This window comes from Salvia hispanica, chromosome 2 (genome assembly GCF_029641045.1).
Source record: "Salvia hispanica isolate PSC_SH4W2 chromosome 2, Shi_PSC_v1, whole genome shotgun sequence".
Classification (NCBI taxonomy): Eukaryota; Viridiplantae; Streptophyta; class Magnoliopsida; order Lamiales; family Lamiaceae; genus Salvia; species Salvia hispanica.
In genome coordinates this window covers 3,011,826-3,033,855 of record NC_142693.1, presented here as the reverse complement: position 1 = coordinate 3,033,855, position 22,030 = coordinate 3,011,826, and the positions used below count along the sequence as shown (strand labels likewise).

The window sequence follows — 22,030 nt, the reverse complement described above, 5'->3', positions numbered from 1 at the left end:
GCTTAAAATTCCTAATGCATATGTCATCAAAACTAACGATAAACAACCAAAAACATTTTTCAGATATTGAAAAAGCTAACTAAATTTTAATCTGAGCTATTATGTAAACAAAAGAAATAAGAGTAACTTTAAGTGAACTAGTTAGAAACGTGAATATAACTTTTAATAGTACTCCATTCCCCTATCCCATAAATAACATATTTTGAAACGATATGTGTTTTAATACATGGTATAACTAGTAAAGTAGGAAAGAGATAGAAAGAAAAAGTGATTAGATTATTGATATAAATGGCGTAGAGAGAGATACTAAGAGAAAGTCCATTTATTTAAAATAAAAAATACTACTCACTCTGACTCCATCCTATCCTAAGTAACACATTTTTCTTTTTGGGAGTTTCATTTTAAATGATATATTTCTAAATATAGAAATATCACTCTCTACTTTTTTTTCCTCGCGCACTTTATTTTTTCACTTTTCTCATAAAACAATACTATTACATAAAATTTTGTGCCGAAATTAAAAATATTCCCTTAAAGTGGGACGGAGGGAATATTAATTACAGATGTATCAAAATTATGTCACGAATCATGGTCCGGGAAGCTTAACAATTCAGGCATGGTGACGGCGGCAGCGGCAGTGGAAATAATGCTTAATTGTTCAGAAGTTAACCGATTTATATTTAAATGACAATTTCATTAAAATTTTAATGGTATATGATAATTGAAAAATATACTTGTAAAAATTATGAATTAATTAGTTAATTCGAAATTATGAAACTGACCATAGTAACAATTTCTTAAATACTACTCTCTTCGTTCCAACCAAATTTGAGTCATATTTCCTTTTTAATAAAAATTAAATTTTTAATTAATTTTATTTTATTTCATTACTGATTTATTCTCTTTTTGCTTTCTTACTTAATTTTTTTTCTTTTAAATATGTTAAACAATTTTTTAATATCTATGTCTAAAAATTTCATAATTTATTAAGAGCGGAGGGAGTACTACGTGAGATACAGAAAGTCAAGCATTATACAGTTATACATATATGTATGTGGGACATTAATAAATTATGGGATTAAATTTATTTTAAAACTATTTTAGAAAGAATGATTATAAATATAGTGGTATATAAAATAGTACTCCCTCCGTCCCACAAAAATTATTCCATTTTTCCATTTCCGTCCGTCTCACAAAGTTTGTCCCATTTCACTTTTACCATTTTTGGTAGTGGACCCCATATTCCACTAACTCATTCATACTCACATTTTATTATAAAACTAATATTTTAAAAGTAGGACCCACATCCCACCAACTTTTTCAACTCACTTTTCATTACATTTCTTAAAATCCGTGCCGGATCAAAGTGAGACTATCTTTGTGGGACGGAGGGAGTAATTACTATTCCGTCTATCTATCATTATTTGTTACTACTAGTTTCCGTTTTAGTCTGTCTATCAATACTTGTCACACTTATTTTTAACTACTTCTAGTAATTGATCTCACATTCCAATAACTCTTTCTCATTCACATTTTATTATTAAACCGTATATAAAAGTAGAACTCACATTCCATTAATTTTTTAATTTATTTTTTATTATATTTTTTAAATACACACCAAGTCAACTTGTGACAAGGAGGCAGTAAATGACAAACAAAGATAAGTCAAAGAATTATAAAAGAAATACCGATTGACTAAAACGAACCGAGTGGATATGGAGTAATAGTTTATATGTGTATCACCTTGTATAATAGTCAATTAAAGAAGATTCCAAATATGCATAGAGCACGAACTCCATTTTATGTTATACCGTAAAATGTAAATCATTGCAATGCGTGTTATTTTGCGTTCGTCGTTTTCAAGGATTTACAAAACTAAATTACTCTTTTTTCTTCTCACATAAGTCCAAAAGTTATACTCCCTCCGTTCATCACCAGGAGTTTTATTTTTTGGCGGGACGAGTTTTAAGAAATGTTACGAACGAAAATAACAAATTTAATCCGATGAAGAATACGAGTTTCATACTACTACTTCAGAAAATGTCAATTTTATTACAGAAGCCAGCTTATTTATAAATAAGTGTGAAAATGAGAGGAGTGATCATTAATCTTTTTGTTTTAATAATTTGAGAGTCAGAAAGTCAAGCGTTATATAGTATATTTATAAGAACATATGGGAGCATGCATGTGATTAGGCATAAATAAATTCTGGGATTAGCTGTAATCTTCGACGACTTTGATTTATAATCACTCTGTCTTGATCTGACATGAATATATTATGGAATTAGCTTCGTTTTGATAAAACTATTTAAAAAAAATGTGTCGCATTTTGTGTTGGTGCAAGTTTTTAAGGAAGGTACTATTCCATATAAGTTTTAAATACTAGTGAAAACTTATTCGCATTTTTATATATTAATTTATAGGGGTCGCGTTAAAATAAAACCAACCTTCTAATCCAGAACCCAGAACTATCTCAATATTATGTATTAAAATTATCAACACAAAGACAAAACTTTCTCAATAGATTTATGTTGATAAAATTATATCTTTGTGTTAGAGATTTAAATTTACATATTATATTGATAAAGTTATATCTATATGTTGAGAAATTTCCAACATAATGTTGAAGTTCTGGGTTCTGGATTGGGAATTAGTTAGCATTTGATTATCAATTACCCCTTAATTTATAATATATATATAAGTAGAATGAATTAATAGAATATGAATTAATAGAATATGAATTAATAGAATATCACATCATCGATTAAATATAATAAAAAATAAATGAGATAGGTCTTGCCCAAAATAAAAATATGGGCTAAAAGAGTAAAAAAAAATGCTACAGTCCACCAAAGATCAAAAGCATATACTAATGCAAGAAAAACAACTTCTATCATATAAGAAAATTGTAATGGCAAAGGGTGACTAAATCACAAGGACATTATAATGAGAGACACTTTCATAAGTTAAAAACACTAGGGACTCATTTGATAAGTTGATAATGATTAAATATAAATATTTATATGAATATTTCCAAGTGTTTGGCATCATAATTAATCTATCATGTAAGTCTGTGTTATCTTTTATGACTCATCCAAGCTCTATAGTTTTTTCTTTAAAATACAAGGATATTTATCTCACAAATTTGGTCGGATAGTATTTCTATGTCATTGCTTTTTTAAAAAAAAAAAAAAAAATTCTTTAAAATACAAGGATATGCATGTATCTCACAAATTTGGTCGGATAACATTTCTACGTCATTGCTTTTTTAAAAAAAAATAAAAAAATTAACTCTTATATGAAGGAGGAAATTACAACTGATGTCAAGAGGGCTCAAACTTGGCGCCCCATACATTGATGTCTAAACCCCTTGCCGCTTGGACAAAGGCTCTGGACTTCTACCTCATTGCTTGTCTACCAAACAACAACGAAAAAATTTTCATCTGAGTTTATCTTGATGCGAAGCCCACATTTCTTATCTTACTTTGCAAATCTTTTTATATATCATCTTTCTTATCAAACGAGCCCTAGGCATTAATTCCCTCTTCATAAATTATGACATTTGATGTTATTTAAGGTACAATAATTTCTATACATCCCAGAAGAGCTAGCTATAATTGGTGATACCACTATTTCTAGTACATAAGTTTTTATAATAATCTGAAATGTCCAATCATTGGATGCGATTTGAACTATTTAATTGATTACATATTTGAAGTAACCAATCACGAGTAACACACGAGAGAAACAGAATAGTAGTAGTATTTATTAAGTACTGAAATGTCAACAAAATTTATTTTAAATTAGGCAAAACACATTCTTAGATCCTTATATTTTAATCAAAATATTCATTAGGTCCTCGTACAATTTTTTCATTTTAATAGGTCCTTATACCTTTCTCATAAATTTCATCACATCCTCGTACAATTTTTTCGTTTTAGTAGGTCCTTATACTTTGATTATAACTTTTATTAGGTCTTCATACAATTGTTTATTTTAAGATATTCTTTTACTTTTATCTTAGATAATAATTTATATTTAATTAAATTTAATGAACCTTTTAATTTTATTATTTAACTTATCTTATGATTTTAAATATTCAGGGAAACGTATCTTTCAATATAAATTTAAATAATCAATTGAAAATTCGGATAGTTATTATTAAAAAAAAAATCGATTTTAATCTTCAATCATCACGGTTAATCTTTTTATTATTCTCTACAACTTATTGAGATTATTGGATAACAAGATGATATTATCTTTATAGACTATGCTAAGTTAAATAATGAAATATTAAAAAGTTCATTAAGTTTAATTAAATTTAGATTATTATCCTAGATAAATGTAAAAAAGTCCCTAAAATAAAAGATTGTACAAAGACCTAATGAAAGTTATGATAAAAGTATAAAGACCTACTAAAACGAAAAATTGTACGAGGACCTCATAAAAATATTGTGAAAAGTATAAGGACCTATTAAAACGAAAAAATTATACAAGGACCTAATGAACATTTTGACTAAAGTATAAGGACCTAAGTATGTATTTTGCCTTTTAAATTATTCCAAAATGCACATACATCAACGGATACTAAGACAAAAAAATTTAATTTCTTTATGTAGTCTTCAAATTTATCCGATTTTATATAAATTGATACGGGTAAAACTAGTCTTTTTTTTTTTTAGGACTGGGGAGAGGGTGGCACTTTCTGGCGATATGACACGCCGGGGTCTGGCGACGGCCGCCGCGGAGGCAAATCTTTAAGCCTTCTGTCATTCCTTACAAAAGGATTATCCTGCACTGAGAGACCCAAGTGATTATGCATTAGCAGGAATCCGATGAAGATTACGATACTTTTTTCCAGAAAATTAATTAAGCAATCTATGTCGATGTTATTACAACACCGTTCTTATACATATATATAAAAAGTGTGAAAATGAGAGGAGTGATTTATATATAAGTCCAAAAGGTATAAATAAATGCTACTTATGTTTAATTACATGAAAACACGAAATTGAGATTTCAACCACAAACCCATAACCTTAAATACTAAGTACGATCAAGCTACGTGACTACATAAGTTATTAGGGAAGCCATTTTAATATTAGAGGATTTTGTTCATTTTTTATACCTTGAGCTTAAATATTACTCACTCCTTCCATTAAAAATATAAACTATTTTCATTTTAGTATGTGTGTTAAAGTTATGTAGTTTCTATATTCAGAAACTTTTTTTTCTCTCTAGGGACTCTTTTCTATTAATAATATTTCAATCACTTTTTTCTCTCTTAATTACTTTATCAATTATGCATTAAAACATATGCCCTTCAAAAGTTTATAGTATTTTTAATGGACGGACTAAATAAAATCGATGGATTACAAGTATTGATTTAGTCATTAAAAAAATTATCCTTCACACACACAAACTAAAATAAGTACACAATAACTTAATTTATGTATATGAATAAACGCAAACATAGAGAAATAATATTGTACCATGATTAAGTAAAATATTAATTTTAAGTTTTTAACACTACTCAACATTAATTTATATAGATATTATATTGAAGAATCTTAACCTATCAGGCAAGGAGAGGGTGGCCCGGGTGGTGGTGGTGGCGAAGACGGTGGCCCGCCTTGGCAGTGCTCCCGGATGGCGACTGGCGGCTGAGGCCGCCACAGTGAGATCCTAAGCCTTCTATGGTTGCTTGCATAAGGATTGTGCATTGAGAGAACCAAGTGATTCTGCATTAGCAAGAATCCCATCAAGAACAACACTACACAATGTGTAGAAGGGAATTTCATTTTTTTCTCTCTCTATATTGGTATATTGTTGTTACCAAAAGATGTGTGCTTGTGACTTTGTGTTCTATGAGATCTTATATAATGTAGAATAATTGGTCATGACTAATTAGAGGTGAGTTGTCAAGCATTCATACATAGATGGAGACTCAAAATAGACTACAACTCCCTCCCTTTGCAAATAGGAGTCCTGTTTTCCCATTTTAATTCGTCCGCGAATAGGAGTCTCATTTCACTTTTACCATAAATGCTTATAGGGTCATACATTCTACTAACTCATTTCACGCATATTTCATTTAAAACTAACATAAACAAGTGGACTTATATTCCACTAACTCTTTTACACCTACTCTTCTTAATATTTCTTAAAATCCGTGCCGTCAGGAAATGAGATTTCTAACCGCGGACGGAGGGATCTAGAGTACTAGCTAAAGAAAAATAAAATATTATGGGAGTGGTGTTTGCATTGACTAGGTCGTTTTCCACTTTAATTACAATAGTTTTATACTTACAATACTTTATATTATACTCCGTATGTAATTTGTATATTTGATATTGATTAAATACTGTAGATATATAATATATAGATATACTAATAATAATTGAAGCGTAGAAATATAATTTAAATATTATTAATAGACAAACGTGAAAAAAATCATCATGGAAAAATTAACTTGATGTTTAAATCAATGTGTTGAATAGTTAAAACTTAGAAGAATACCTAAAATCTAGTTAAATATTTTCAGAAAGTTCAATGGAGAATGTAATTAAAAAATATAGTGAATGATTCATATGCTACCAAATGCCATGTATGTCAAGAGAAAAAGAATTAAGAGTCTCTTCCTAAACCTTTCACTTCCTCTATGATATGATGGTGTAGCTCAGTTGGTTCCGGATGGGAAGATTTGTCCCAATGAGAGTAAGGTTTGAGTCCTGTAGCATGCAGTATTAAGTAAATATAGAGTATTAGCAAATAACTTATAAATCCCATACTGATATAGTACATTGACTTATCTTCCATGAAAAAAATTACCGAGTGTTTCAAATTCAAATAACTCGTGAGCTCTCTCATCTAAATTCTTGAGCACGCCGACGACGGCGAGGCTGCTGCTTTCTCCTCGCTGCGCTGCTCTCTCTGACGAGGCAACGAGAGGCTGCTGCTCTCCTCACGCCGGCGACGAAGAGGCTGTTGTCTAACTCTCCACGCCGCTACTCTCTCTTTCGGTTCCTTAAGTGGAACCGAAGAATCTGTTGGTTAGAACTGATCGGTTCCTCAAGGAACCGGACCGACTAAAGTTGGTTACGGTTCTTGTATTTGGAAGAAAATGGGAGTCGGTTACCAACTAATCGGTTCGGTTCTAACCGAATCGACCATTTCCCCACCCCTAAGTAAATAAATATCTACAATTCTAACTGTATCTAATATTTAATCTTAACTTGTTGAAAATCTCATAATTGTCAAGCTTAGTCGAATGAAGAACCAAAGGAGTATTTATCAAAGTATTAAAAAAAAATACTAGTACTACTTATTGTGCTACAATGATAGTACATGATTCGAAGTTAAATTTTGCTGGCTGATGTAAGATTTCTACTTGATTACGTCCCCTACTAATATAAATCTAGTTGATTGGTATGTGAAAACTAAACCCAATAATTTAATTTCACGAATGCCCTCAAATTAATGTGTAAAAGTAATTGGATGTGTTCTAAATAAGATACGATATATGTTATTGAAACCCATATAAAGAATTCATGGCCCTTTTACAAATGTAATTTGGGCCGTCTTATGTGTGTACAAATTAACATTTGAGAGCCTAAATAGATAGTCTATTTATTCTCCAATAGGTGAGTGTTTCTTTGAATATAGGAATTAAGATAGATATTCACTTTTCATAATTAAATCAAATTATTTCTTAAAATTCATCCTTAAGTCATAATAACTCTTTAAACGATGGACGTGAGTGAGTAATATTCTTTAAGTTGCAAGATAGACCAGAATTTGACCAAACTTCAGACTTTTTTACAGTTTTCCGTGTATAAAGTAGAATAGACCAATCTATTTTTTACTAAGATGGATTGGAACTCTGGGATATCCGAAGGCAATTGATTTTGCTTGATTCAAATCCGATCGAAAGAATATGGTAACGAGTATAAAATACCATATTGTGGCGAGAGGCGGCTACTTGGGCATAACGACCTTCGTCTCAGCAATGCTCCCGTTCTTGGGAGACTTCATGAGCCTCACGGGGGCGCCGAGTGTTGGGTATAAACCCATCCCACATCGGATGAGTGAGGCAGTTGGAAGGTGTATATAATTCCTGTCCAACCCCAATTAGTTTGAAGCATTTTGGGAGTGACAAAAAAAACAAATCCGTGCTTACATTTTGATCTAAATATCTATATCAGTGGAGAAGCCATGCATCTTGTAGAATTAAAGTGTAAGATAGTTCTTCCACTTTTTCACTTGCCCTTGAAAGGTGAATTTTATTTAAAGATTAAAATTATAAATCAATATAGTACTACTCTATTTGGAAAATACAAAATGAACCGTTGAGAAATACTTCCTCCGTCCCCGATTAAGAGTCACACTTTTCCATTTCGATCCGTCCCCAATTAAGAGTCACACTTCATTTTTACCATAAATAGTAAGTAGGTCACACATTCCACTAACTCAATTCTCTCACATTTTATTATAAAACCAATATAAACAAATGGGTCTCACATTCCACTAACTTTTTTAACCAATATTTCTTTACATTTCTTAAAACTTGTGTCCGGTCAAAGTGTGACTCTTAATCGGGGACGAAGGTACGTAAAAGTAAAAAAATTGCATAATATTATTGAAAAATCGAAAGGAAAAACAATACATTGGTGTCAATGAAAAGAAATTACACACAACACAAGGAATCAATGATTCAGGCATGGGGACGGTGGTGAAGGCGGCGGAGGAGTTACCGGCCCGGGCGATGGCGGAGGGAGTGGCGCGTCCTGACGAAACGATTTGGCGGCGACCGGCGGCGGCGGGGCCCGCAGCGAATCTTTAAGCCTCCTGGCATTCCTCAGGGAAGGATCCTCATGTATTGAGAGACCTAAGTGGTGATGCATTAGTAGCAATCCGATGAAGAAAATGAATTTCATACCTTTTTTAGAAAATTAAGATATCTATGTCAATTTTATTACAAAAGTAAGATTATATATAAACAGTGGTGTAGGAGATTCGCTCCGGAAAATTTAAATGAGAGGAGTGTACTTTTTTTTCATTTTCTTTTTTTCTATAATAATATTAGAGTCAGAAAGTCAAGCATTATGTGTAAATAATGGGATTAATTAGCTGTAATCTTGCGATAACTTTGTTTATATAATCACTCTGTCTGGTCTGACATGAATGAATTCTGGGATTTGCTTTTTTTTTTTGGTACGGTTATTTAGGAGAGTAAAATTATACTATTCCCTAGCGCCAACGAAGATTGACTTTTTGGTGTGTTTCAACGAAGATGATCCCATTTCCTATTCTGTCTATAAATATTTGTTTCATCTACTCCCTCGGTAGCTACCATTTATAAGGAAATAATGAGTGGAATGTGGGACTCATTTAAAGTTAATTTTATATTGGTAAAAAGTTGGTGGAACGTGGCTCCGCATACTAAATATGAAATAAAGTAAATAGTTCTATAAATCGTGAACCACCCAAAATAACAAAATGGTTCTTTAAATGGTGGACAGAGGGAGTATTATTTTTTGTGAGTACTATTTTTTGTAACAGACTCCACTTTTTACTACTCCCTCTATCCCACAAAAATATGCGTTATTTTCTTTTTTGGTCTGTCTCACGAGAATATGCATTTTCTAATTTTGAAAAGTCTTTTCTCTTTAATGAAGTGAGACTCATTTTCCACTAATAATACTTTAATTACTCTTTCTCTTTACATTTCTCTTATTTTATAAATTTTACATTACAATCCGTGTCGAACTCAAAATACATATTCTTTAGAGACGTATGAAGTAATTTTTTCCACTTGATTCTTTTTATATTTCTTAAAAGTAGGACAAGTATTGGCAGACCGAAGAAGTATTAATATAGAAAAAATAATTAGTTAATGGCGTGCAAAGAGGAGTCAAAGAATTGAAAAGAAATGCTGATTTAATAAGTCGAAACCGAGGGAATATAATCTCTTAGATGTGTTCCAAGTTGTATAAAAACCAATAAAATTAGATTCCAAAAACGCATAGAGCACGAACACAATTTTTTATTATATCGTGTATCATGGCAATGCGTGTTATATTGCGTTCGTTTTCAATGATTTACATTGAATACTGTACACAATAATAGTACTATTTTTCTATAATCACATAAGTCCAAGAGTTACAACTTTAGTTATATAGTATACTATGTTTAGCTCAAAGTCAACATTATCGAAAAGCCGCTTATGAAAACTGGAACAGTGTCTTAGAAACTTCCTTCATGAGATATAAAACTTTAAATATTGAGAGACCCTCTTTTTATGCCCAAAATAAGGACTCGGCGGTAACAAACCGCTTCTTCTAACACACACCCCATCGTTCCAGTCGTAACAATCATACTAGCCATCAGCATATCAGAGAATCCGGTTCAGCATGATAGAACAAAGCGGAAGATTGAAGGGGGAATCATCGGATTGCCATTTGTTCGTTCAAAAGATCAGCTGACCGATATTTTAACAAAAACTGTGAATGCAAGGGTGTTTAATGAAGTCTTGGGCAAGTTGAGTATAAGTGATGACATTACTCAACTTGAGGGGGAGTGTCAGAATAAGAAAGAAGATCAAGTTAAGGGTGAAGAATATGCTCCAATTATTGAAATTGATTTGTACTTAATGTAGATTGATGCACACCTAGAATAGCTTGATACTCTTACCATGTAACACACATGCTCTCTGTAAGAGAGAAGACTCTATGTGAATAACATATGGAATACACCATTCACACAAATGTCTATTGAATACCTCTCTTATTTACACAATATTTTCTTGTGTGTCCACCTCTTATTACACAACATATTTACCAGACTATAAAAAGTTCTTTTTATCAAATAATGAAATTAAAAACTAACTGCATAAAAAAAATCTTTCTCTTTGGATAAGATCTCAATTCCAGTGACAGTTTCAATAGATATCTTACAACTAGAATCCCTCTTTTTTTCCGAATCAATGTAATTTTATTATTTTGAATTAAATACATTGATAAATCATCATACATGCCATGGTATAGGTGAAAAGAAATACACACAAGCTTAACATATTAGGCATGGCCGCCGCGGCGACGGAGTTGCCACCACCGCCGTTGGCGGCGGTGGAGAGAGTGGCGCGTCCTGGCGATATGATTTGGAGGCGGCTGGCGGCGGCGGCGGCCTCAGCGAAAATCTAAGCCTTCTTTCATTCCTCACAAAAGGATTATCCTGCATTGAGAGACAAAAATGGAAATGGATTAGAAGCAATCCGATGAAGAATGCGAGTTTCATATTTTTCCAAAAAATTAAGGAATTTATGTCAATATTATTGCAAATTTGAGCTTATATAGAAACAATGTGAAAATGAGAGGAGTGATCCCTTTCCTTTTTTTCTTTTTTTATTATTTACAAAAGTCAAAGTACTATACGTACATAAATTGGACCCATGCATGTGATTAGGTATGAATAAATAAATTCATGATTAGCTGTAATTTTTCGATTATTTTGATTATATAATTGTTTTAGGGGTTAAAATTGTAGTATAAGAGTAGTTGATCAATATATTTAATGTTGTAAATGTTGACTTCCAAAAAAAAAAGCAAAGTGGAGACAAATTTATGCATTATTAATGCAATGCGTGTAGTAGTTTCTTTTTCAATGATTTATAATATTAAATTTTGCACCGAATGATAATGCTAGCTACCATTTTACTTCCCACATAAGTCCAAAAATTATAGGATAAGCTTTCCACAGTTAAACTATTCTCTTACGTAGCATAAAAATAGTAAACAATTTACGCAATATTTTCTCAAATGCCAAAAGAAATTAATGTACAGGGAAAAGTTAAAAATTAAAACTCAAAATTCCTTTTAAAATAAAAACTGTGTTGACTGTCAAAATGTATGGATTCAAAATATGGAAAATTCACTCACTATTGGATTCAAAATCCGACCACAAATTTATTCATGTAACGCTTTTTTTTTATATCATCACGGTTTATTATAATTTTTTTCCTTATATTAAAGTGAATAAAACAAAATAGTATTATTTCGTTGAAATATGGATATTTTTTTGTTGGTCATAGTTTTCATAAATAGCAAATTCACCACTTGCTCAATAGTTATAGCATAAATAATACTTACTACATAAAACCAATTAAATTAAGAATTCAACAACCAGAACACCCTAATTACCATTAAATTGTCTTTGCTTTGAGCTTCATTACAATGGTGGTACTAAGAAATCATACATGAAACTTATATATAATTGATTAAAAATTAAACAAAATACAATGATCCATAGTTTCATACATAATAAATTTATAATCCATTGGAGGAATATAAATTACACATTTATTCATTAAAAAAAGATTAACATCACAACATTAATTTGTAGTATAGCATTATTATGGAGAAGCTTAACATATCCGGCAAGGAGAGGGAGGCCCAGGCGGCGGCGGCGAAGACGGAGGCACGCCCTGGTGGCGCTCCCGGGCCGCGATCGGCGGCGGAGGCCGCCCCTGTGAGAGCCTAAGCCTTCTATGGTTGCTCACATAAGGATTCTGCATTGAGAGAACCAAGTGATTCTGCATTAGCAAGAATCCCATCAAGAACAACACTACACAATGTGTAAAGGGAAATTTCATTTTTTTTTCTTCCTATATTGGTATATTGTTGTTACTAAGGTTGTGTTCTATGAGATCTTATATAATGTAAAATAATTTGGTCATGAGTGAAAAGTCAAGCACTAATACATAGTTGGGGTTATTGAGTTAGGTAATTATCTTCAATCCCGAAACACTAATAGTAGTGTTGTTTTTGACTCGGAATTCCACTTTAATTGCATTCGTTAATATTCTACTAAGTTACAATCAATAAGTATTCTAGTAGGTATGGCCGAATGGAGTTGGAGTCAACTGTTATAATTGTTAAAAAAAAAAAAAATTGTATGTGTGTGTGTGTGTGTGACTGTTAATTTAGTGATAGTATGGCTATTATTGAGCCCAAAAAATAATGGATAAAAATTTAATAGCCCACAGACATTATTTAACCAGTTGCAAATAGGAGTATATAAGACTTTGGCGTTTATAATTGACTAAATTGCTCTTATATCTAACAATTAATATATGTAATTTAAAACAGCGTCGGTATGGTACATTCCCACACTAGTATCCCAAATTTGATATTCATGCATCCTCTTTCACATTTTCTTTTCTGTGTTTAAGGGATATTGTATGGAGATTGGAGAATAGATTTTTGGTTTCTATTCCAATTCGTGGGATTTTTATATATGGAAAATATTGTATAATAATCCCTTATAAATTATTATTAAACATATTTAAATTAGTATTTTTATACTAGCTAGTAGTAGTTTATTTTCCAGTATCATATCATTATTTGTGTATTTTTCTTAATATAAAAAATTAAACCATAGTCAATCTCATAAGAATTGTAATTAAAATACTGATTACTATTAAAGTTTAATTTTTTTAATTGTCTAATTTATTTACAAATGTCATCTTTTGATGATTTTCATAACGACGTGTTTCACTAAGATCATCCGCAGCGGTGCTCACTGGCACGAACGACGTCCGTGCCGCTGGCGCGGCGCACCGCTGGTCGCCGCTGTGCTCAATCCGTTGACACGGCGCTGCTCGATGCATTGAGCACGTCCGTGCCAGTGAGCATGCTGACGTGGCGCGTTTCTATTCGCCAATGGATTATCCGTTGGATTTTTCTTTTTTTAAAAAAAATGAAAATAATAACAAAAATAAAAAAATATATATTCTTGGATTCCCAAAAAATATAGCCGTTTATTACCGTTTTTTTGAAATTTTTTTGATTTTTTTTAAATTTTTGAATCCCAAAAACATCTATAAATACACACATTCATCATCCATTTTTTCATACAACACATTCATCATCCATTTCATAAAACTCATCTACATCTTCCTCATTTAATTATGTAATTTTAAATTTTTAGGATTTTAATTATGTAATTTTTAATTTTTTTTATTATTTGTAATAGTATTCCGGATATTTTTACTTCATTTTAATATTGTGGAAATGTTTTTCTTTAAATTAAATACTGGAATGGTGGGACCCTTGAGCATGTCCTTGCGAAGAGCATGGATGTGGGTATTGTGCTCTTGTCAAAGAGCAGGGAGTAAAAAATGAATAAAAGTGGGTCCGGGGCCCACATCCGTGCTCTTGCCAAAGAGCACGGATGTGGATACTCTAATATAAGTGTTTATTTTTTTAAATTCCTTTATTTTTTTGTTTCATATTTTAAGAAAATAACGTCATTTAAACATCATCAAAAGACAACATCTTTATACTACAAATGAAATAATCGAGAAAATTTGAAACTTCGTGATTTAATACTTTGATTTCAAACACTACGTGGCGCATGCTAACCGAAATTTGGCTAAATATTGCACAATGTAATTCAATTACTGGAAAAATAAAATACATTGGTTTCGCAGTTTCGCTTAGCAAAAATAACACACAATGCTTAACAATTTAGGCATGGGGGCGGGGGCTAGCGGCCCCGGCTATGGAGCGAGAGTGGCGTGTTCTGATTCTGCTGGGGATCCAAAATAAATGCTCTCTACACAGCAGGGGATCCTTGCCCCCTGGTTCTGCATTCGGGCGGTGACTGGCGACGGAGGCCGCCCCAGTGAATGCCTAAGCCTTCTATGGTTGCTCACGTAAGGATTGTGCATTGAGAGAACCAATTGATTCTGCATTAGCAAGAATCCCATCAAGAACAACACTACACAATGTGTAAAGGGAAATTTCATTTTTTTTTTTTCTTCCTTTACTGGTATAATATCGTTGCTAAATGAGTTGTCTGTGTTATGTTGTATGTTGTGTTACAGTTAATTATAAGTATTGAGACCTTATATAGGGTAGAATAATTGATCATGACTAATTAGAGGTGTCAAAAGTCAAGCATTGATGGACTTGTGGAGTTTATTAAAATTTATGGGAGTAGTGTTGGTGTTGACTTGGTCTTCCACTTTAATTGCATTTGTTGGGTGACAAAAATAATTAAACATAGATTCTAAATAAATATTCGAGTAGGTATCGAGTTGGGGTCAACTAAGGGAGTCATATAATTGTACTAGTAATTATTTAAAAAAAAATAGAATTGAGTGTGAGACTATTAATTTAGTAGTAATAAAATATATAGTGTCTCTAATATTGAATAAAAGTTTAATAACTTATTATATGCATAAATTAAAAGCACAATAAATAATTTTTTTGTCAAGTTACTGGGTGTGCACTCGCCCAGTCAGGGAGCTTGGCTCCTAGGGCAAGTACACGGGCCTAGTGCGCGTGAGCGCTTTGTGGGGCCCACCTAGGCATGCAGCTTCCTAGAAAGCGGCTTTGCTTCTCTGAACTCGTGTTTTACCGAACTTAGAGCATCAGCAGCGGCGGAAGTCCGTCGGGCGTCTGACTAGCGTGCCCGACGTCTGTCGCGGACGTCCGCCATTACGCAGGATGGAGGCGGACACGAACGTCCGATGCGGACAAGGGATATCCGCGGCGTTAACGGGATGTCCGTCTCAACGGCGGGCGGACGTCCGCCATTGTGGCATACCGACGAACGTTCGCGGCGGACGTCCCGTTGCAAACTCTATATATGCGAATTTTTTAAAAACTCTAACGCATGTATTTTCGTTGAAAATGAAGGCCTAAAACAAAAACATATCATAGATTCAACGCATATGTATGCTTTTTTAAAAAAAAATAAAATCGTTGCATTTTCCACGCATTCATGCCGAATTTTTTATACCGTACATTGTTTATTAATTCCGTAAATTGTTTAATTTGGTGAATTTGTGAGTTTTTTTATTGCGGGAAGTCCGCGCGGGAAGGCTATGGGATGTCTATCACTGTGCAATGGGAAGCCCTTATGACGTGGCAGTGATGTGAGAGGTCCTTATGACGTGGCAGAAGGTGTTTTTGGAAAGTCCATCGGGAAGGCTATGGGAAGTCCGTCCCCACTGGGGATGCTATTAGTGGTAGAAAAAATTGCAAGCTATAGTAAATTAGTAATCATTATTACAATTGTGATTACTGTTGAGTCGTCGGCACAAAAGAAGGTTTAATGTTTAATTAAATATGCCAATCAAAATCTGATTAAGTGCATAGGTAATGGTTTATCACTCTTCATTTAAAAATGTGGAATCTTCTCATTTAGTCCTAAAATTACTTGGACCAAGTCAAAATTAATATATTATATACACGATCATTTTTTATATTTAAAAAATGTTAGTCTTTTCATTGACAATTAATTATGGCATAATTTATTGAGAGGAAAATAGGATTAATTATTAGTGAGCAAATAAATATTTGTAAGTTTAACTTCATAGTATGTAATCTTCATTTGTTGAATACTTGTACTATATCTTAGTATAATGAAGGACTAAAGGAACATTTAATAATGTAATTAGATAGTAGGAATGCTATATTTTAATGATAATTGTAGATTATACAATGGATCAATTAAATTTCTCATGTCGAGAGGTAAAAATTTTACTTGATTATGTCTCCTACCAATATATATTCCAATTGATTTGTAATGAAGCCAATAATTTCATTTCATGATTTGCCTAAAAGTTAATGTGAAAATAATCTAGTGTGTTCCATATCAGACCTAGGTTATTAAAGCCCATCTAAGGAATACGTGGCCCGTTTAGTAATGATATTTGGGCCTTTGGGCTCAAGCTAAATTAATACTCTCTCTATTTTGCCGTTGCCACGAGAAAATTAATTGGTGTCCAATGAGTTTAATTTTAATAAGAAAGAATATAATATTAAAGGCTGTAAAATAATTGAGATTAAAGTGGTTGATAAAAGATTATATGAGTCATTTATCTAAGGACGCCCTAAAAATGGATGGAATATTATTTAGAATTAATTATTTTTAAAATTATAGAGTTCGGTGAAATTCAGATTTATCGGGATATATTTCAAAATTTGAATGAAGAGTCACAAAACTTTTAAAAAATTACTCCTCATGTTTGACCAAATTTACTTTATTTTATTTTAATTTTTATATCTGTAGTTTCTTACTCTCAAAGGATGTCTTTTAGACGACCATCACCACATTATTACACATTTACATCATTGTTATTTGATATCACTAAAACTTTACTTATATACAAACTTTGCATCAAATTTGTCAAGAAAAAACCATCTTGGGATAATTGAAATTTTTGGAATTAACTTTACTATTCTTTGTCCGCGAATAGAGTCCCGTTTTTCTACTTTAGTCAGTCTGCAAATAAGAGTCCTGATTCACTTTTACCATAACTGTAATAGGGTACCAAATTTCATTAACTCGTTCTATTCGTATTTCATTAAAACCAATGCACACAAGTGAGACACGTATTCAATTAGTAACTTTTTTCCATAAATTTTTTTAACATTTATTAAAACGCATGCCGACAAGAAATGAGACTCTTAACAGCGAACGGAGGAAGTACCACTTATTAATTTTTATTTTAGTTTATATTATATGACTAGCAATTGAAAATCTTTCTTGAAAAGCCCATAATATGGGATCGAGTGCATTAAGTGTGATTACTACTCAATTTAGGCCTTTGCTTTTCAGTTTCATCTGAATAACATGACTGTTGCGTGTCATGCATTCGCTGTGATTAACCATAAAAATGTACTTTTATAAATTTAATATAAATGAATAAATTTCATATTATAAGTTTATTTAATGCTTAAATCTCTTATTTTACCACCTCTTTTAATTTGATTATGTTTCCACTCCAATGAAGGGCATAGTTATCCGAAGTAAAAAAAAATGGTTTTAAGGTGAATTAAACATTTTACTAAATTGTTAAGAAATGATTTTTTTTTCTTTGAACTAGAATCATAGCAAATCACAATATTATTAACCATTAAATGCAAATGTTGCTTCCAAAAATTAAGTAATCTGCAATATAATAAGGAATCACAATATTAAAGTAGGCAATCAAGTTACAGATTTTATAGTAAATTTGGATATGAACATGCAGTTTGGGTTAGTAGTGTTTGACGAGATACAAAGTGGACGATAAATTTATTACCGAATGATCAATTAGGAATAACCTATAGCTGTAGGTGCCGAATATAAAAATAATGTTAAAATTATAGGAAGGTGTCATCTTCGTTAAAAAAATGAAAATGTTGCTTCCAAAAATTAAGGAATGTTTCAAGGCTTTTTTTGAGATACTTTGGTATTTACGAAACTGCATGTGTATGATATTCTTTACCATTTTTGTAAGTTATTATCTCTGGCGCTAATTTCTATGAGAAAAATAATCTAGTTTGGGAAGAAACATTATTACCTAGTTATGGACAATTAACTGAATTAAATGAAATTAAATGCTGAATAATAACCATATTAAAATATACTAATGCAGTATAACAAACTCTATTTAATAATATCAAAATTAAACTATTGATTAAAATTTACAAAAACCAAATGTGTTGTACTAGCAAATAGAATGAAAAAGAAAAAACTAAATAAAACTAAATAAATAGTGTAGGTCAAATCACCTTTATTGCAGTAGATACTACCTTCATCCCTCAAATTTTGACACGATTTACTATTTTATTCTGTCCCTAAAAATTTGACACACTTCACATTTTATCATTTTTGGTAGTGGACCTCATATTCCACTAATTAATTCATACTTACATTTTATTATAAAACTAATACTTTAAAAGTAGGATTCACATCTTATCAACTTTTTCAACTCACCTTCTATTACATTTCTTAAAAACCGTGTCGGATCAAAGTGTATCAAAATTTAAGAGACGGAGGTAGTACTAAATACTCCCTCCGTCCCATAAAAGTTGAGACAAAACTTTTGGGCACGGAGATTAAGAATTTATATTAAATAAATAGGAGAGATGAAAAAAGTAGGAAAGATAAAAGAGAGTAAAGTAAATGATTGAATAAAGTAAGAGTGATTAGATGTTTTGTCCTTTATTAAAAAAGGAAATGACTCAACTTTATTGGGACGGACGAAAAAGGAATACGACTCAACTTTTATGGGACGGAGGGAGTAAAACTTTATTAATTTATTTTTACCAATGTTCTATACTAATGTAGTAGATACAAATTTTGTAATTAAAAAAACTAAATAAATAGTGTAGGTCAAACCACCACTATTTATCTCTATATCAACTAACATAATTTTTTAATTATAAAACCAACTTATACTTATATAGTAATTACAGTTACATTTCACCTCAATAAAGTAATTAGTTGATCCATCTTAATTTTAACCCAAACAATTCCTCTCTGTTATTAAAGACTTTCTTCTTCACTGACTCTCTGCATACTGTGAAATCGCCATTTCTTCATCTCTCCCAATCTCCTTCTCAAATTCCGATCTTTCTCGTCTCTGTCAATCCAGATCCCTCCGAATTCAGCCAATGCTGCTCCGATGATCGGATTCGGATCCCACATTTTCGTCTCTCCCCATCCACCCCCTTTTCAGCCCTAATTGATCCAATCAATCCAAAAACCCCTCACTCCCCCAATTCAATCCCTAAATTATACACTTCAATCGCTGATTCCCCCAATTGATTCGGCAATTTCCCAATCCAATCATCAGAACGATGAAATCCACGGGCCGATTCTTCACGATCGGGCTGGTGACGTCGTGGTACTCGTCCAACATTGGGGTTTTGCTGCTGAACAAGTACCTGCTGAGCAATTACGGCTTCAAGTACCCGATTTTCCTCACCATGTGCCACATGACGGCGTGCGCGCTGCTCAGCTACATCGCCATTGCGTGGATGAAGGTCGTGCCGATGCAGACGATAAGATCTAGGGTTCAGTTCATGAAGATCTCGGCTCTCAGCTTGATCTTCTGCACCTCGGTCGTCAGCGGCAACATTTCGCTCAAGTACTTGCCGGTCAGCTTCAATCAGGCCATCGGCGCCACCACGCCCTTCTTCACCGCCGTCTTCGCCTACTTGATGACTCTCAAGAGGGAGGCGTGGTTGACTTACGTGACTCTGATTCCTGTGGTCACCGGAGTCGTCATCGCCAGTGGGGTATGTGTGATCGGTTGATTGCTTGATTTGATTTAGGCTGCTTTTGTTTGTGATTTTGTATTGTTGAGATGATTTTGGGATCGTGAATTGGGGGATTCATATAATGGAAAATGATTCTGTGGGGTTTATCGATTAAAAGAAGGGGTTTAAATTGCAATTTGAATGATAATTGGGATTGAATGATCTTGTGTTAGTTCTAGCTTCAAAGGATATAGTCATTATTCGGATTAGTTAATCGAGTGGTAGCTGATTTCGGTTCGAATTCTTGCTGTTAGGGTGAGCCGAGTTTCCATTTGTTCGGTTTTCTAATGTGTGTCGGAGCAACAGCTGCAAGGGCACTGAAATCAGTGGTTCAGGGGATTTTGCTTTCGTCTGAAGGGTAAGCTTCCTCGTGTTTGTATACCGGTTAATGATAGGGAAGAGATTCGTATCGTTTATGTGGATTTCTGAAAGTTTTTTGTTTTCAATGAAGGGAAAAATTGAATTCTATGAACCTGCTGCTGTACATGGCTCCTATAGCTGTTGTGTTGCTGCTTCCCGCTACGCTTTTTATGGAGGAAAACGTTGTTGGTATCACATTAGCATTAGCTAGAGAAGATGTCAGAATTATTTGGTTGCTGTTGTTCAACTCTGCGCTGGCGTATTTCGTAAATTTGACCAACTTTCTGGTCACGAAACACACCAGTGCTCTAACTCTTCAGGTATTTTTTCTTCTTGTTCATATGTCATAGCTTTTCTCTTATCAATTCTTAATGATTTTTCAACTTTTGGTGAAAAGTAACAAACTTTTTTTTTTCCTTTTGCTTTTCACATCTAAAAGGCAGAAAGTGTAGATGAAGATTGTATCTTTACCTATATGTAGATAATTTGTCTGATAAATAAGCACATTCAATCTAAAGAGCGTTTCCTCGCGAATCATTGATAATTTGATATTATTTTCACATGTGATAATTTGTTGGAATGCATATTTCTTGTTCATATTACCCAGTTGGTGTATTTCATTTTCTGCACGATCAAGTTACATGTATATCTCTACCTGCGGAGGCTGTTTCAGTGGTTTCGAACAGCGTTTATCTCTTCCCTCATGTTTTCTGAGACATTTACTTAAGAATCATTTTGGGTAGAATCTTTTCCCTCGTGTATTTCTGAGTGTGTGTGGAACATATCGACAGCTCATAGGTGTCTAATGGATGAAGGAATCCCCATATCGTTCCATCTTGTGGAAAGCCTTTCTAAAATCTCTTCCATTTCACCTAACATCGTTGGCTTGCTCGTACCTGATTTTGTTTTGGATCAAATTATCTTTTGTTTGCGTATCATACATCATGATCTTATATTGCACAATACCGTGGCTATGTGAAATAATTGTTCGCGGATTTTCCAGCTAAAACTGACCTGTTGTTTCCTCAATGAATATCAGGTGCTTGGAAATGCGAAAGGGGCAGTAGCAGTGGTCGTCTCCATACTGATCTTCAAGAATCCCGTCTCTGTAACGGGGATGCTTGGATACTCCCTTACCGTCATTGGTGTTATCCTCTATAGTGAAGCCAAGAAGCGCAGCAAATGAGAGCGCGGCCATCAACAAAGACGTCATCCATATTGTAATTTGACAGAGCTTGGCCCCGGGAAGACGTATTTTTGCCCAAAGGGCCAAGGAGGAGAGCGAGAGAGCAACAAAGGGTTCGACACGTACCAGCAGTAGTGGAGTAGAAGTATAAATAAGTGACTCAAATGTCTTAATTTTTCCCAATCTTGGCTTCTCAAAGTAAGCTCACTTTTACCTTAATTCTTTTGGGAAAGATTCGATCCATTTACACAGCTTGTGATTATAATTTTTTTACAATGTCAATTAACTATAGACATACACAGAGTTTATCAATTTGTTATCATCCTTACTTCATCAAATGATATATGAAAGAATACTATATTAGCCAATTTTGTTTGTGTATTTT

General features: G+C 32.9%; 1 protein-coding gene across 1 annotated transcript; it reads left to right on the top strand.

The window, feature by feature from the left end:
• Positions 1-19,330: 19,330 nt before the first annotated feature.
• On the top strand, positions 19,331-22,013 carry LOC125204029 (putative sugar phosphate/phosphate translocator At3g11320). Its single transcript, XM_048102571.2, has 4 exons — positions 19,331-20,078; positions 20,354-20,457; positions 20,551-20,779; positions 21,499-22,013. The coding sequence occupies exons 1-4, from the start codon at positions 19,638-19,640 to the stop codon at positions 21,643-21,645; spliced, it is 921 nt and encodes a 306-aa protein (XP_047958528.1). The 5' UTR covers positions 19,331-19,637; the 3' UTR covers positions 21,646-22,013.
• Positions 22,014-22,030: the final 17 nt, after the last annotated feature.

Excerpts from the sequence above, each read along its gene's own strand:
- LOC125204029 (XM_048102571.2), top strand. The coding sequence starts at position 19,638 with ATGAAATCCACGGGCCGATTCTTCACGATCGGGCTGGTGACGTCGTGG. Across the intron at positions 20,079-20,353 it reads GAGTCGTCATCGCCAGTGGG|GGTGAGCCGAGTTTCCATTT; the intron begins GTATGTGTGATC and ends TCTTGCTGTTAG. Across the intron at positions 20,780-21,498 it reads CCAGTGCTCTAACTCTTCAG|GTGCTTGGAAATGCGAAAGG; the intron begins GTATTTTTTCTT and ends AATGAATATCAG.